Raw genomic sequence first — 16844 nt, 5'->3', positions numbered from 1 at the left:
CATTAATCCATTTCAAGAGGCTAATTATAAACCATTTAAATGACAGACTCTGAGAAGTCCAAATCTTGTTTGTTGGCTGTTTTGGTCTATGTTTATTTTTCCTATATTTTCTACTAAAAGATTCTGGAGCCAAGCAAATAAATATTTAAAATGTTGCAATCTGTGTATGGCACATGTTGACTCAGAATAAGATAAAGGTGGCTGAACAGTTGAGAGATAAATTGTCATACAACCACTCACATGAACCTTGATTTAATATTACTGGATAGAAGTACAAGATTGTGTTATAAACACATGTTTTTTTCCACCTTTCACTATGGAATGTGCTTTCCAGTTGTGTACTTCTTTAGTATGCAGGTATTTAGCTTCATAGGTGTAATGATAAAAATTAATAGATACTGCTTGAAGAAAAAGTGAGATTTTAACAATTATAGTGTTGTGAATGAAGTTGCCTATGGTATCTGCTGTTCCTGATGCTAAAGAAATATATGATGAAAGACAACATTCCATGCTGCTATTTTTTGAACAGCACCCACATCTCATTCAGCACACGTCATCCAGGTAGAGATGAGTATTGTATAACAGATGAAGCAGTTGGGCCCCAACTTAACTGTTACGTACTTGGAAACTCAGCCTTGGAAGAAAAGTGGTAGGTCTCATTTAAGGCACCTGAATGCTACCTGACAAAATCAGATTTTCTGCTTACCTCTATCTCAGGCTGAATTGCAGAAGAGCTGAGCACTCACAGTTGCAGTTGGAAACTGACTGAGGTTATGCTTTCACTATACAAATTGCTCTCAGGAAAATTAGTACTCACACAAATTAGTTACCCAAACCACGCATTTTGGTTTTGTTTGTTTGCTTGTTACCACAGTTACCACAGCACAGATGGGGAAGCCTGAGTGATTCAGGCTTAGTATGAAAAGCATGTATGTGAACCCAGAATTTATATTACTGGTTCTTTTTCTTCTAGTCTTGTCATATGCTTCTTAATGTGCTTGTCAAAGACTGTTTTGTGACGTTTCTTCTTACCCTTCTGATTTTCAGATGGTGGGCAGGAGAATGGCAGAAATGCTCAACCACATGTGGCCCAACAGGCCAGAAGAAGCGAACTGTACTTTGCATCCAGACAGTAGGATCTGATGAGCAGGTACTGGCTGTAGCAGAGTGTCAGCACCTGCTTAAACCAAAGACCCATCTATCGTGCAACAGAGATGTCTTGTGCCCATCCGACTGGACAGTGAGCAACTGGACTGAGGTAAATTCGTGTCAATTGTAATACTGAACCTTTTTTTCAAAAATGACCTATTAAAATCAGCACAGAGAACCAGCAACTTGCTTTTTTTGCCTTTTCTTAATTTTTTTTTTTAAACATGTCTTCACAAATCATTTTTTTCAGAAGGAAAAGCTACCCTGCTTGCTAGGACTTCTGCAAGTGTTGCATGTTAGCTTTTTAAATCACAGAATGAATCATAGAATGAATCATAAAATAGTTTGAGTCGGAATCAACCCTAGAAGTCATCTAGTTCTAACCCCCTGCTATGGGCAGGGACACCTTCCAGTATAGCAGGTAGCCAGAGCCCCATTCAACCTGGCTGCGGGCATTTCCAGAGCATCCATAGCCTCTCTGGGCAGCCTGTTCCAGTGCCTCTCCACCTTCATGGTGAGCAATTTTTTACTAGTATCTAATCTATATGCACCTTCTTTCAGTTTAAACCCCTTACCCCTTGTCCTGTCACTCCATGCCCTTGTAAAAGTTCCTCTCCAGCTTTCTTGCAGGCCCCATCTAAGTACTGTAAGGCTGCCATAAGGTCGCCCCAGGGCCTTCTGTTCTCCAGATGAACGCCAGCTCTCTCAGTCTGTCTTCATACGAGAGGTGCTCCAGCCCTCTGATCATTTTTGTGGCCCTCCTCTGGACATGCACCCTGTCCTTGTGTTGAGGGCCCCAGAGCTGGACAGTACTCCAGGTGAGCCTTCACCAGAGCAGAGCAGATTGGCAGAATCACATCTTTCAATCTTCTGGCCACACTTTTGATGCAGCCCAGGATGCAACTGGCCTTCTGTAGTTGTTGCACTTAGACTGAATGAATTAATAATTTCATAAAGTCAAAAAAGATCTGTGAGCTGCATGAATAATCACAGAGAGTTTGTGGCACTGTAAGCAACCCAGCACTGAGTCAGTCAGGTATGTTTTTGATGGCAGGATTTTACTGTGTTTTTTTATAACCCTGGTAGAAAATGCTTTGGCTGAAGAAGTTCTGTGATTTGTTGAAGAAATCAAATACTAGCATATTACTTTCATATTTTGACTTTATTGTGTAGTCTTTTTTTGCTGGCATTTGCCCAAGGTAATACTTACTGTTCTAAAAGTTTGGGAAGAGCTTCATGATAGCAGAACATCATTGGAATGAAGGTCTTGATCCTTGGGAAAAGCTTTGTTATTGATTATTTATAATAATAATACTTCTTTATTAAAAACAAATTACTTGTTTTTACTAATATGTACAGCAGAACAAAGAGGGTAGCTGTATTAATTCTGTTTCATTTGCAGTGCACGGTTACTTGTGGTGGTGGAGTAAGGACTCGTAACGTCACTTGTGCCAAAAATAATGATGAGCCATGTGATACTTCCAAGAGACCAAACTCCAGGGCCCTTTGTGGTCTCCAGCAATGTCCTTCTTCTGGAAGACTTCTGATACCTCCACTGGCACCTAGAAGAGGAAGGATCATAATCAGAAAAACAACTACTAATCCTGAACGGAGTCCTCCTCGCAGAATACCCATACCAAGCCCAAGGTCCCATGCAACAAAAATACCCAGACCTGAAAGTGTAACTCCCAGTTTGCCTACATCCTCTGGTCTTGGTAATGTCTCAGACAAAGAAGAAACGGCCAACAGAACATTGCAAAATAATTTTTCTGGACCAAGTGATCTTTACAATTATCCAGTTGTTTCTACTGAAAATGGTTCACAACAAAATACTACTTCATGGCTTTTTCGTAATAGATTAAGTACTGAAATTACCACACATGTTAAAAATATTTCTGAAAGTGAGCCAGTTTCTACTGTAGAGAGTGAGGTACAAAGAAGTGAGGACACTCCTGTCTCCTCTTTTACCAATAGTCCAGAACTAACTTCCAGTTGTGATTACTTAACCGAAGAATCCGATGACATTGATCGGTCACTTGGAGGCAATGAGAAACCAGCTGATCTCCTCAGCAGCACAGAACCCAATCCTGAAACCAGAACCAGGAGCACAACCCTAGATACTGCCTTTCCTCTCTTCCAAAATAAGAGCATGACTTCTCAGCCTCCTCCAGTGTCTCATCACCAAGACCCGTCTGTGCTCCTCCCTGTTAGCAGAGCAGCAGGTGTGGTATTTCCAACAACAGCCAGCTACATCAGTCTGCAGGTTGATGTGCCTGATGGAGAAGTAACTACCCCACAAGCATCGGTTACAGTAGTGCCCACAGTATTTGGTCATGTATCAAAAGATCACACTGAAAACAGGAGTGTAACAAAACTACCCAGCACTGTAACCACCAGCACACTGGTGTTGTTTGGTCTCAAGCATGCTCTCAGCAACCAAAGTGCAACATCTGAGGCTGCTTTAATGAATGTCGCAGAAAACCGCCACCTAGTAACATCCAACAACTTGCCTGGTGATGCCTACTGGATAGTAGGCAACTGGAGTGAGGTAAGTTATTTTTAACTTCTAAGAGGGGGAGAGTGTGAACATCTGTCTGAACTACTGCTAAGGAAGTAAAGCTTCATAGTTTGTCATGATTGTCTTGATGTCATGATTATCATATGTTAAAGTGAAGCACTTGTCACACCAAAAATTTGGTAACTGGGATATCTAATATTAGATTGCTTACATGGAATGTGCCTGTATTTATGGATTCTGCATAACTGGACACTGAAAATGTAAGGAACCAGCTGTACCAGCTGAATGGTCCTAAATCCTGAGGCCTGATGGAACTCATCCCAGAGTACTGAAGGAGTGAGTGGATGTTTTGGCAGGACCCCTCTTGATTATCTACTAAAGGTCTTGCGAATCTGAGGAGTTCCCTACTGTCTGGAAGCCAGAATATGTACCTCCAGTGGACAGAAAGGGACTGAAGGAAGATCCAGGGAACTACAGACCTATTAGTCTGTGGTGGGTTGAAATTATCCCCCCAACATAAAATTGCCAGACCACCTCAGTTGGAAAGCAAATGAAGCTATATTTATAGGCAGATTAAAATCTAGAAAGATGAATGCAATGAATATGTACAAAGTATCCAATATTTACATGTATTTACACTTCATAAACGGCACAAGAACCCCCCTGGACAAAACCAGGGGGTTACCAACAGCTTTCCCTTCTCTGCTACCTCCCCCCTGCTACTCTGTACACGGGAAAAGAGAAAGAGAAGAGCAGAGAGCAGCTTGTTAGTCCTTAGCCACAACAAGAACACAGTCAAGGTGTCAACAACAGCCAAGCAAAATCACCACCTAGTATCAGCTGGAGTGAAGAAACCGAAAAGAGAAATAGTTTATACAACGACCCTTACATTAGCTATCGGACCAACAGGATTATTTAGACCTTATCATAATTTTCCCTTTTGCATCCAATGGTAATTTATTTACATTCTACCACTTTTCTACTGAATCTATGGAAAGTTTTCCTGACATCAGCCTAAAACTGCCCCATAGTCTAACATCAGTTCCTAGAAAATAGTAAAGATCTTACTAGATACTGTTGAAAGGCATTTAAAGAACAAGGCAATCATCAGACACAGTCAGAACAGGTTCACAAAGGCAAAGTCCTGCTCCACTAACTTGGTATCCTCTAAGATAAGATCCATTACCTAGTAGATGAAGGGAAGACAGTGGATATAGTTTTTCTAGATTTTAGTAGGACTTTTGATATTGTCCCTCACAGCATCCTTATGGACAAGTTGTCCAGCTGTGGAATGAGCAGATTCATGGTGTAATAGGTGAAGCACTTCCTGGGCAGCAGGGCTCAAAGTGAATGAGGTTACATCTGTCTGGAGACCTGTCATCAGTACTTTTTCCAAGAGCTGAGTTGCAGAGTCAGTTGTATTCAATATATTTATCAGTGATCTGGAAGCAGGATTTGAATACACTGTCAACAAGTTTGCTGGTGACCCCAAACCAAGAGGTGATTTTGACTCTTGCAGAGGGATCTAGATAATCTGGAGCATTGGGCAATGATAAATGGGATGAAATTTAGCAAGACCAAATACCAGATCCTGCACTTCAGATGGAATAATGCTGGGCACAAGTATGAATTGGGAGAGCACTGATTGAAGAGCAGCCCTGCAGGAAGGCATCTGGAGATGATGGTTAGTAGCAGGTTCATTGTGAGTCAGCAGTGTGTCCTGAGCAAACTACACCCTGAGGTGTATCAAAACCAGCATAACCAGCCAGTCAGGAGCATAGATAGGTGACCATGCAAAACCAAACAGTGGTATGTAATCCCTTCTAGTGTCTCTGTGGCCTCTTGGACAGAAGTCCCAGGAATCTCAGGAGCTGGAGATGGCATGCTGCAGAAGCCTCTGAGATTCCCAACCATCATAATGTACAATTAAAAAATATATATCTTTGTTGTAATCATTAATGATTTCCCCATTTCTCTGATTAAGTCTGGCAGCATCTTCATGTGTTCAATTTATTTATTTTTTTCCCTGGCTTATCTTCAGCTTAGCTTTCCCTATATTTCCACGAACACTTTTTCTGTTTAACTCTGTCACTTCCATGCAGGAAGTTCAAACCACATCGCAACAGTTGTTCTCTTCATTATTTTCCTGACTTAATCCAGAATTATGTGGTTTCTCATGCTAGTTATAGGCTATTTGAGATGTGTTTGATTTGACTTTATGTGCATAGTTCATTGTCCTTCCCTTCTGGATGGAAAAAAAAAGCCACTTTTCTACTTTTCACCTCTTCCTGCCTCAGAATATAATGATAACTACTTTTTGTGTGTGTGTCTGTGTGTGTATGTGTATGTGTAAAGTGTGCACTCTTGGGATATGGACTGGCAAGATTAATATTTTCTTCCTTCAAACAGGAAAATGTTGGAAACACCTACTTAGTTGCTGAAATCATAATTTCAGAAATCCTTTTCATGCAGTTTTCTCAAGAGTCTCACACAGTTTATTTCAGATTTTCAGCATCATGCTGAGTATCTCTATCAGCAGTATTAGGGATAGAGAAGGAACAGTGCTAAAGATTTGATGCAATGACATTTTGCATTGGATCCCTGGAGATCACAGAAGGAAGCACAGCTGGTGACACAGCTGATGTAGATTTAGAATGTCTCCAAGAGTAGGAGTTCGCCAAAACATAGCAGTACATGGTATAGATCAGCATTGGTGTTTTCTTAACAGAGAGACGAAAAGCCCTCCTTCAGAACCTTAAGACTTAGGTGAATTTGAAGTTTTCTTTTGAGTATCACAGATAACCAGGGTCATCTAAAATGGCTCTCAATACTAAGTTCCAGGATTGTTTCCAGAATGATTTACTAACTTTGAGTTTGCTCCTGGACTTTCCTCTGACCCTTGCGCAGTGCTCTACCACTTGTGGAATGGGGGCTTTCTGGAGACATGTGGAGTGCAGCAGCAGGAACACGTCTCACTGTCAGCACACAAAGAAGCCTGATCCTGCCAGAAAATGTTATCTCCGCCCATGTGCTAGCTGGAAAACAGGAAACTGGAGCCAGGTAACTCCATTCAGAGCTGTATGTGACCTGTAAGCTTGCTGACTTCAAAGAGGAGGGGACTCTAAATACATAGTTTTAAAAATAATTGTTTACTCAGTGAATGCATGCATGATTCTCAGTTGACCCATCAGCACTCATTTACTAATTTCCTGACTTAAGTTATTTATGGGAACACATCTGCTGTGAATTCTGTTCTTCCTGTGTAGGGATCATGCTCATTAACTCCTGAGTCTAGAGCTAAAGCAGGATTCACTGTTGGTGTTCTGTGGCAACCCTAGGGCAAAGCCATGCGTATTTGCACGTGGCATCTTTTTGATCTCTGTCTCTAAAGGCATATCCTAATTTTAAGTAGCAGGTGAGAATTTGAGAGAGGCAGTTGGCATATTCCTATTTTCCAGGCTGAGGGAACTGGGGTTGTTCATCCTGGAAAAGAGAAGGCTTTGAGGAGACCTAATAGCAGCCTTCCAGTACCTGAAGTGGGCCTACAAGAAGGATGGAGAGAGACTGTTTACAAAGGCCTGTAGTGATAGGAGGAAGGGCAATAGCTTCACACTAGAGAAGAGTAGATTTAGATTGGATGTTAGGGACAAGTACTTTACCATGAGGGTAATGGAACACTGGAACAGGCTGCCCGGGGAGGTGATTGAGGCCATAGCCCTAGAGACTCTGAAGGTGAGGCTTGACAGGGCGACCTGATCTAATTGAGGATGCCCCTGCCTACTGCAGAGGGGGTTGGACTAGGTGACCTTTGGAGGTCCCTTCCAATCCAGACCATTCTGTGATGCTATGGTTATCTCTTACATGACATGATCTGTTCCTTATTCATGTAACTTCTAAGTTTTATGTTATGAAAACAAAACCAAAAAAAGTCCTGGGGAGATTGCCCTCTATGGCTAGGGTCTTATGTGGTCCAAGTTATGTACACAGCCCTGAGAAAGGGACAGAAGAGAATCCAAGGTGGAAAGTGGAGCCCAAAGAATTGCCTTTCAGTTCTTTTTTGGTATTTCAAAATGTGTGATGAACACCTGGAAGGGTTTTGTTGGTTCTCAAAGCTTGATACATTTTGTCTGCATGCTGTTTAAAATCAGGGCTTCAAACTGGATTATTTTTCAGGACTTAGCAGATAAAAATACAAAATTCTATTTGAAGTAATTTAATAAAGAAAAAGATCCCTCACAGTGTCTCAATAACTATCATTTTTTGCAGAAACTGTGGTTTGCAGTTGGACTAGAAAGTAGAATCACCAAAGAAAAGATTATAGTTACAAAACCTTTGCTATATTATTGAGCTCTTAGACCTAGAATTTATTTCTACATGAAATGCATGACTCCTTAGAAGTTCAGGAAAGGCCAAGGCGTTGCATAACCACATTTAATCCTTCAAAATTGATTTTAAATGACCAGTCCCAGTTGTAGGAGGGCATACTTTACCTTTCCTTTCTCTTCATGATAGTTACTGCTATTGCAACAAGTGGATGGCAATTTCTTCCCAGAGAGTAGTTAGGTACAGGTTTAATCATAAATTGTTATAAGAAGCAGATGTGTTCAAGTGTCAGTTTGCAATGAAAGGTCTTTCCAGCAGATTTTTGTCATGTTAGCCACCCTTATTTTTCAGCATTTGAACCATACAAACCTAGTTACAATTTCATATATAAAAAAGGGTATTTTTTTTTTCTTTTGCAAATGGCAATTAGTTTCCTCATTACTCATTTCAAGCCTTTTTACACCACCTAGTGTACATGTTACATGCTAGTGTAGTAAAGCTTTCTCTGTTCCTTTTCTCTTATTTCGTTGTGCCCCTCCTCAGAAAGAAAGGTGCTTCAGACCAATCTTTCATTCTAAGTTTAACACAATTTTAATATATTTTGGGGCTGTGTGTCTCAGTTTCTTGCACAGTCATTTCTGTCCATTGTTTCTATCCAGAGGGACAGAAGCTTCTGTGAACAAGAGTTTGGACTCCCTTTTCCATCCATCGTTCAGCTCCCTGGGGAAGTATTGTAATACATTCAGTTTACGTGTCAACTGATGAATGCTTATTGATGCAAAAGAGAACAGCATTAGCTGTTGTATTGCATTGTGGTGGTAAAAATTCAAGCTGATCTGAGGTTATTCAGTGGCCTTGGCAGAACTGGCTTTAATCCTCAGTTAAGGCAAAATAATTAAATGTGTATTTGTCCTTATCCTCAGGGTACCAAATTCAGTTCTTCCTTAGCAGCTGGAGAGGGTCTGGGCTGTGGCAGATGGAGGCACAATCTGGTGCTGCTGCATGAGATCACGAGCAAGCTCTGGGGAGAAACAGGAGACTAGAAGGTCTTGCTTGGCTTGCCCATAGTGCTCCAACCTGAGAAGCAGTTTCACAGGCTGTGAGTGAGGCTCAGGGTGTCTCCCTCTTTTCTCCCATTTCTCATACCCAGGCTGCTCTTAGGATGTGGATTCTCCTGGTGCCACAGAGCAAGGAAAGTGGGGGTGGGAACTGCTGCTGTGGGATGAATCCACTGTCTCCCAGTGTTAGCCGCAGCAGTTCAAGTCTATGGGCTGAGATGGGTAGTGGTTTTAACAGCCTGAGCAATCTGCTGCCATGGACACAGACTTCTCCCACAGCTTGAATGGGAAATCAGTTTATGCAGCTGGGCCTTTTTCTTCCCTTCCTTCCTCAGAATCAACTGAAGTACTGACAATTTCCCTGCATACAGGATTTATTTGTTGTATTTGTAACATTGTGACTTCTGCTGTGAATTTTTTTAAATAGCTGGCAAGATTTCCTGATGAAATATGTGTTCGTGTTATTAATATAAATTCTTGTTAGGCTTAAAAACCCAAGTTTTTTAAGCCTAACAAGGGATGTTGTTACAGTGAACTGGAAATTCCCTCTGAGTCAAAGACCAGGCTGCCCTCCTCCCATGTGACTGGGGAAGGGACAGCCCCTGAGCAAAGCATCATTTGGAGATGTGCCCCTTTCTATTTTGTGTGTAGTGCTCTGCTAACTGCAGCGGTGGTTTCAAGACACGAGATGTTTACTGCATCGATGTTCGTGAAAAGCGACTTCTGAGGCCTTTCCACTGCCAGATGCTCGGATATAAACCACAACTCAGCATGAGCTGTAACTTGGAGCCTTGCTTGGAGTGGCATGTGGAGCCCTGGAATAAGGTATTATTCTTTAAAGCTAGCTTCAGGAATGAGCAATTAGCTGTCAGTTAACAATGACTGTTACATCCCTTGCCTTCACTCAAAGGAAGACACACAGCTAGTACCACTCAGAGGCTCTGCAGTCCTAATGTATGGGTGTAGTAAAAATTGTCCTAGAAGTTCGTAAGACTTCCCAGCATCATTCTTAGAATTGCATCTAAGAATACACAGCTAGAGCTGTAAATTACCATGCCCTGAAAGAGAGAAGCCTGGAAAAAGATTTGTTTTAGCTATCCTTCTGGATCAGTAAATACGATTTATTCAGAATGATCCCTTTTGCTGCCATTTTAATGTTCCTTTCTCATTACAATTAATTTAGGGTTTTCCATTACACTTTTGGGCTGGAATTTTATGATGCTGGGGACTGAGGTCAGACAGAACATAAATCTGACTTTTGGGTCACTTGGTAACATAAATCTGAGCCAACAAACTCATAGGCTGCCAAGCCCATATTTATGTCAGCTAAAGCCTGTGGGCTGATTACATTTTAGTGTTTACTTCCACTAAAAGCAGCTTTAGGGAAAAGTGTTTGTGGCACTGTAGACCTGGTACTTTGGATTTCAAGGAAAGGGATGACGTTGCTTCTTTACGGGCCACTGACAAATCATACGTGCAATAAGGATGAGACCAGGATGTGAATTTCCTATTAGAGCAGGCACAAGAGCTGGAAAAATAAGAGATTACAGCCACTTGCCACTTAAAACACTTGTCCAACCCTGGCAATTGTCATGCTAAGGATACTGGATAGAACTGGATTCAAAAGGTTCATTTATCAGATGTCAGACTCTGGTCCTCTGTCTACAGGGATGAAATTCCTCATAGGAGCAGTGCATTATTCAAAGTACCTCTGGTGCCTTACTTCATTCATGTCAGAGTGTGAAATCTTTAGTATGTTTCAAGCCAGCTCTACTGCTAATGACTAATAGTAAAGTAGTACTAGAATGTGGACAAAAGAACATTCAAAAGTTACCTGGACCCCTAGCTTTATATGAAGCTTCTATTGTCAAATAATTCCTTTATTGTGTGGATTGGGTGTATTTTAATGTTGCATTTCATAACTTGTATTGTCTTCAGTAAGTATCACGGATTAATCCTGTAGACAAGAGTCTTCCAATCTCATTCTTGTTAGAGAAGTTACCGTGGCTGGTGGTGCTGCACGAGCAATTCGGTGTTGTGTTCCATGCTGTCCTAGATTACTTGTATTAATATTGTTAAGGGATTTGTACTTAAGCAACAAACAATATTGGCAAGTGGATATTAATAAAGTATTAGTGACTTTTACTAATATGGAAAACTGCCAATAACTCCTTAGATAGATTCGTTGTATGGTTGGAATATATATTTACAATGGGGAATGTACAGTCTTTAGGCAAAATACAACAATTCTATGTAAACAAGGAGGAAATAACATGGAAAGAGAGAAACCCCAGGAGCGAAAATGGCGCTCAACCACAGCATGGGGTGGGGGGAGACTCGATAAGAACCTTTAAGCCCAAGAGGCAATGCGTTAATTACTCACAGCTGGTTTCACCCAAGTGGGGAGTGCTGCTGCTGCTGCTGTGTTAGCTATGAGGCTTTAGGGTGCTCTTGGGTGCCAGGCATGGCAGGATGGTGTCACGCGGTCCCAGGGCTGGTTTGGCTTCAGCAGTTGGTGGGCAGTTTATGATGCTTCTTCATGACCAGCGCTTGCTTTGTCCTGGGTGAACTGACATATGGCATGCCTGAGGCATGGCACAATTCCAGTTGCAAGGGGAAGCAGGCTTGGCTCCTAAGCTCATGGCTTCTCCAGCTTGCTGTGTTGTATGCTCGTGGCTTTATCCCAGGCTCTAGACTGGGCAACTCAAGGCAATTTCATGCAAGACAGGTGCAAGAAGGCAATTCAAGCATGGCTTGAGCCAGGCTTGAGCAAGGTTTAAGAGCAAGGCAAAGATGACTACCAGTCAGCCTGTATATATACCTTGCCCGAGATCTAATTGGGCCAATAGGGGAACTGAAGCCAGCACATGGTTACACAATAAAAAATGATTTTGCCAAGTTGTGGCCATAAAAGGCAAAAGAAAGGCCTGGTTTCTGGGGGAGCAGTGACCAGTACATGTGCTCTTCCCTGGTAAACAACTTTGTTTATCAGACATGCATAGTCCTGTTCCCTTTGTTCCTTTTCCTGTGTTGCCCTGACTTTCTGCAGGAAGGAGGGAGGAAAGGGGGACCATGTCTAGATGCCTTAAGGCCTGTCTGGGTTTTTGTGCTGGACCTGTTTGGCCCTACCATGACAAATATGTGTCAGGATTACTTTACTCCGAGCATTTTGGCCCAGTAACGTCTTGTTCCTTGTCTCTTTCCAAGCATCTAATGAAATAAGTGTCTCTCAGTAGAAAGCTTTTCTTCAGACGTGGCCTGTAAGACTTGATATGCAGGCTAGCCTGTACCTCTTTCTAAAAAGTGACATGCTTTTTGTTACCTGTGGCTTCACAGTTCTAAAAGAAGAATATTCCCTGCTGAATTTGTGGTGTGTTTCTGGGTTCTTATCAATTTGCAACTTTCCCCTTACGGTCTGTAAACCTCTTTTGATAGTGTTCGAGATCATGTGGTGGTGGCCAGAAAAAGCGACATATCTACTGTCCAGAGGAAGGCTACTGTGACTGGACTGAAAGACCTAATGCCACTGCACCCTGTAACAGGCAACCTTGTGTGCATTGGATTAACCAGGCATGGGGCCCGGTAGGATTCAGTTCTTTTTTATTTGCGTTGTTGGTGTGAGTGGGCCATATTTGTGAACCTCAGAGCCTATGGCAAGTGTTGTTTCTTAACCACACCTGGAGCTACCATAAGAGATCTTTTGAAAATATTACTGAAGATACCAGAGTCGTCCCATCTCAGTTCCTTCAGGTGACAGACACTGTAGCTTTTGCTTTTTGTTGCTACATTAGATGTCATTGGAAGGCTGGGTTTTTTCCCTTTTGTAATAGAAAAGGAGGTGTTATTGACATTTTTCCATTACTCTGCTGAACTTTTCCACTGTTCAAGTCTACTGAGGGGTGACTGAGTGACCCCTAAAGCAACTTTGTGGAATACTGGGCTTGCCAACACAAACAGAAATTCTGAATTTTGACCTGTAGCCTTTTACTTTGGCATCTGGAAATCTAATTGACAAATAGGAAGTGTGTCTTTAGGGAACCTTCCAGTATCTGCAAGACATGTTTAGGTATAAAGAAGTTGAATAGGTAATAAACCTTTCCCTACATTTACCTCAAGAAACCTATTCATACAATACAAATACTTCTCACAGGACAAGAGAACATAGAACGCCAAAAGCCAGGAGCCAAAATAAGGAAGCAATGGAGAGTCATTTAACACAGAAAATTTAATTATTTGGGTTTGACATGAAGCTATTAGATGGGACATGAGTATAATATAATGTAAAATTAATGTAACTCTAGCACTTAAGTATGGAAGTAAAAGTGTTGGGACATGCATAAAATAAAAAGAAAGAAAAAAGTGTTGGGACATGAATACCAAAATGTCTATCAACTATTTTACTGGTTATTAATCCCATTTATTTTACTGTTTAAAAAACCTATTTTAAACATTCATCTAAAGTTGTTACAACAGTACCTAGGATCTTTTGGTGTAATTCACCCTAGTATTACTGTTTCTGACGCACAGAGGTATGCATTTGAGAGAGTATAATTTGCAGAAGCAGCAGTCCTGTCTTCATCTCTTGCACGACATTATCTCACATTTTCTCTCTGTTGAAGTATTTAACTTACTGGCTACTATTTATCTGAAGAGAAAAATAATTTACAATTAACTGTAATTCTGACACTCTGTGCTGTCAGAAGAATTGAGTATGTTTACAGAATAGTACAGGAACGTGTTTTGAAAATGTTCTCTCTGAACAAGCATCTGGCAGTTGTTTTGTGGTCATAAAGAAAGGGTAACCACAGCGTAAATGTCACCAAAGAAAAAGCATCTCACTGAGCTTGTTTTGAATCTTCAGTCATTTCTACACCTGTCCTTGCAAGTGATTGTTCATGTTTAATTTCAATGGTGTGAAAACACAGAAAACAAAAAATGTTGGTATGCAATACTATTGTGGATTAATACTCTCTTACTTTGTAGGATTGGCATTTCAAATCATTCTTACCCTCTGTGGAAAAAGCCCTTTCAACCTGGTCACACATTCCAAGAAGCTGTATTTATACTATTCACACCTTGACTATATCCTCCCAAATCTGGCCACCATGGAGGTATTTGGATGGAGAATGTGGTACACAAAATACTTCAGTGCCATTGTTTCTGGATCATATGATGGTTTTAGCTTCCCATCACATTAGACCTTGAACACTGGCATATCACACAATTTCCACCTAAAAGACTTTTACATATGCTAAAATTACTTTCTTTCAGTGCTCTGTTTCTTGTGGAGGGGGCATTCAGCAAACAACTGTGAAATGTGTGAATACAGAAACTAATGAAACCGAAGAGGACAGTATGTGTGTGGATAAACCCAAGCCCACAGACTATCAGAAGTGCAATCTGCAGGAATGCAGGAAAAATACAGGTACAATAATGCACCCACAACAGACAGTTCCCAAAAAGCTCCCCAGTTGTGCTGAGATTCTGCAAAAACTGGGAGCTAACCCAATTTATCAGCTGCTTGTGAATACTACAGGCTCAGTAATTGTAGGTCAGCCACAGCTATGCTGAGGGCGGAATCACGTTGTCATGTTCTCCAGCCTTTCTAGCCTTGTTTTGCCACAATGCAGAGTTCAGTTCCATGAGCATGCATCCTGAATTTATAATACCACAACTAAGATAATAGATCTGTTGATAGGTCTGAATTGACATGTTTTAGGTTATTCAGAGGGCTTTGGTAGTCCAGAGAGATGCCTTTCTTAAGACAAATACCCGTGTGAGAACTGCAAATTCTGAATTGGGAGTGCAAACAAGTGAAGTGAGACAGGCATGATAAGAAAAGTCTGACTGTTAGTATATCCAGATACTGTTTTGATACTGTGAATTCAGTGTCCCACAAGATGCAACTGTCTCCAAAATGAAGAGGTGGGGAGAAATCCTTTTGTGACTCAGGATGTCTTCTACCTCTCTCCCTCAAGGGCCTAGGACCCCAGTTGTGTTCTGGGTTAATATTAAGCCCAGAAATGAAGTGGCAAGGAAGGGTATCTTTTTCTGTAGTCTATGTACTGCAGCAATCCAGCAGATACTCTCTGTTAAGAGCAGCAACACCTCAGAGTCCTTATGGAAAAGCTTTCAGAGACCTTTCAGAGGAGGATTCACCCCTCTTAGCAAGTCAGGAGTAAGAGTCCAATCTAGTAGTCAGACAAGAAGTTGACTCCTGAGGGCAGTACAGATTTGGCATAGACTTGAGAGTGATGCATCACTCCTGCTGTTCAAAGATCTTTAACATGTCTTGCCTTAGGGTTGCAGTGGTTTGCTTATCTCCTGTCCCTCTTACGTTCTGGTAGACAGACTCGTGTAAGTATTACCTACACAGATTAGTAATAGTTACTTCTGTGAACAAAAGCTCAAGGGCCCAGTAAAACATCAGAAATGCCCTACTGAGTGGCCCAGTGGTCCTTGCAGCCCAATATTGTGACTCCAGCAGTGGTATTAGAAAATGCTGCTTAGGGAGAATAGATTAGTTGGGTTCTTTCCTGTGATTCATTTCCATGGTCCAGCACGTTCCAGCTGACATATTAGGGCTATTAAAGGCACCTCTCTTAGTGCCTTTCAGTTTAAATTTATGGAACTTTCTCTGTTAATATGTTGCATCCCTCTTCATCCCTCCTCATCGCTCTTCTACTCTCCTATCTCCTTCTACCTTCTCCTTGGCAGCAAGTTCCAGAGGTTAGCTGCCTGCTGTGAAAATAATTGCTTTTACCTGTTTTAAATTACCTTTGTTCTCCTTTCATTGAGCTTCCCTAGTTCTAGTGTTGAAGGATTTACTGAACACTAATAAAAGAATGCTGTTTTTCCCAGGACAGAAGGTCATGTGAAGTTTAGTAAGACCTGTTTGCTTAGAAGTCCTAAATTTTCAGGGGGATCATGCTGACCCAAAATACAAAAGAAGAAAAAGCTATCATAGAATCACAGAATCACAGAAATATCCAGGTTGGAAAATACCCTCAGGATCACCAAGTCCATGCCTTAACAGGCATGACTGTCTGATGTAAAGCAGTTTCAAATTCTAGGCATACAGGTAATTTGTCATCAAAATATATCTAATTCTTCTCATCTTCTCCACCGTAGGACTACCCTGCAGCAAAGACCAACTCTCAGTTCACTTCTGCCGGAGGCTGAAAGGCATTGGCAAGTGCCTCCTGCCATCAATACAAACTCAGTGCTGCTTCACTTGTAGTCAGCCCCAAATCCATAACAAGGCAAGATACTGGGATCAACGAGGACTCAAACAAAACTACACCAAATCTAGAAGAAAATCACCTCAAAACCAAGAAAACAACTACCAAGCTGTTCAGCACTAGCTGTTTCTTATTGAGTTGCTTTGAGTAGGGCTTCTATTTACAGATTTTATGTTCCTTCTTTTTTTTCTGAACCATTTAGTGTAAATGGAAATCTGTGGTCAAAACTGGGAAAACACATCCCCTAGAGTTATCAGTCCTAATTTACTGCTTCAGATTTTTCTCTGTAGTAGTCCCAAAATCTGTAACAAAATTTGCAGTGTACCAGCAGCTAGTACCTTCTAGGCACATATAGAGGCTAGAAAAAAGCTTGCAAGAATTGTTTTTTTAATTTTTTTTTAATTAATGTTTTACTCATTCCTTCATCTCTTTTCCAAAACCCACTTGAAACAATAGCACTGCTTATGCAAGAGTGCTGAGTGAAGGTGACCTGCAGGGCAGCAGACAGACATGCACTGTGGGCCAGATCCCTCTATGTTCACTCACTTTTCGGTT

At 41.3% G+C, this 16844-nt stretch overlaps 1 protein-coding gene across 1 annotated transcript in view; it reads left to right on the top strand.

The window, feature by feature from the left end:
• Positions 1-16412, top strand: part of ADAMTS12 (ADAM metallopeptidase with thrombospondin type 1 motif 12) — a 183165-nt gene extending 166753 nt beyond the window's left edge. Inside the window, exons 18-24 of the mRNA XM_054397760.1 lie at positions 1048-1258; positions 2552-3697; positions 6575-6727; positions 9700-9873; positions 12484-12630; positions 14320-14473; positions 16180-16412. Coding sequence (XP_054253735.1) covers positions 1048-1258; positions 2552-3697; positions 6575-6727; positions 9700-9873; positions 12484-12630; positions 14320-14473; positions 16180-16412 — 2218 coding nt within the window. The remainder of the gene's footprint in view (positions 1-1047; positions 1259-2551; positions 3698-6574; positions 6728-9699; positions 9874-12483; positions 12631-14319; positions 14474-16179) is intronic.
• Positions 16413-16844: the final 432 nt, after the last annotated feature.

Source organism: Indicator indicator, chromosome Z (genome assembly GCF_027791375.1).
Source record: "Indicator indicator isolate 239-I01 chromosome Z, UM_Iind_1.1, whole genome shotgun sequence".
In the NCBI taxonomy this organism is placed as follows: Eukaryota; Metazoa; Chordata; class Aves; order Piciformes; family Indicatoridae; genus Indicator; species Indicator indicator.
This window is presented reverse-complemented; position numbering and strand designations above follow the sequence as displayed.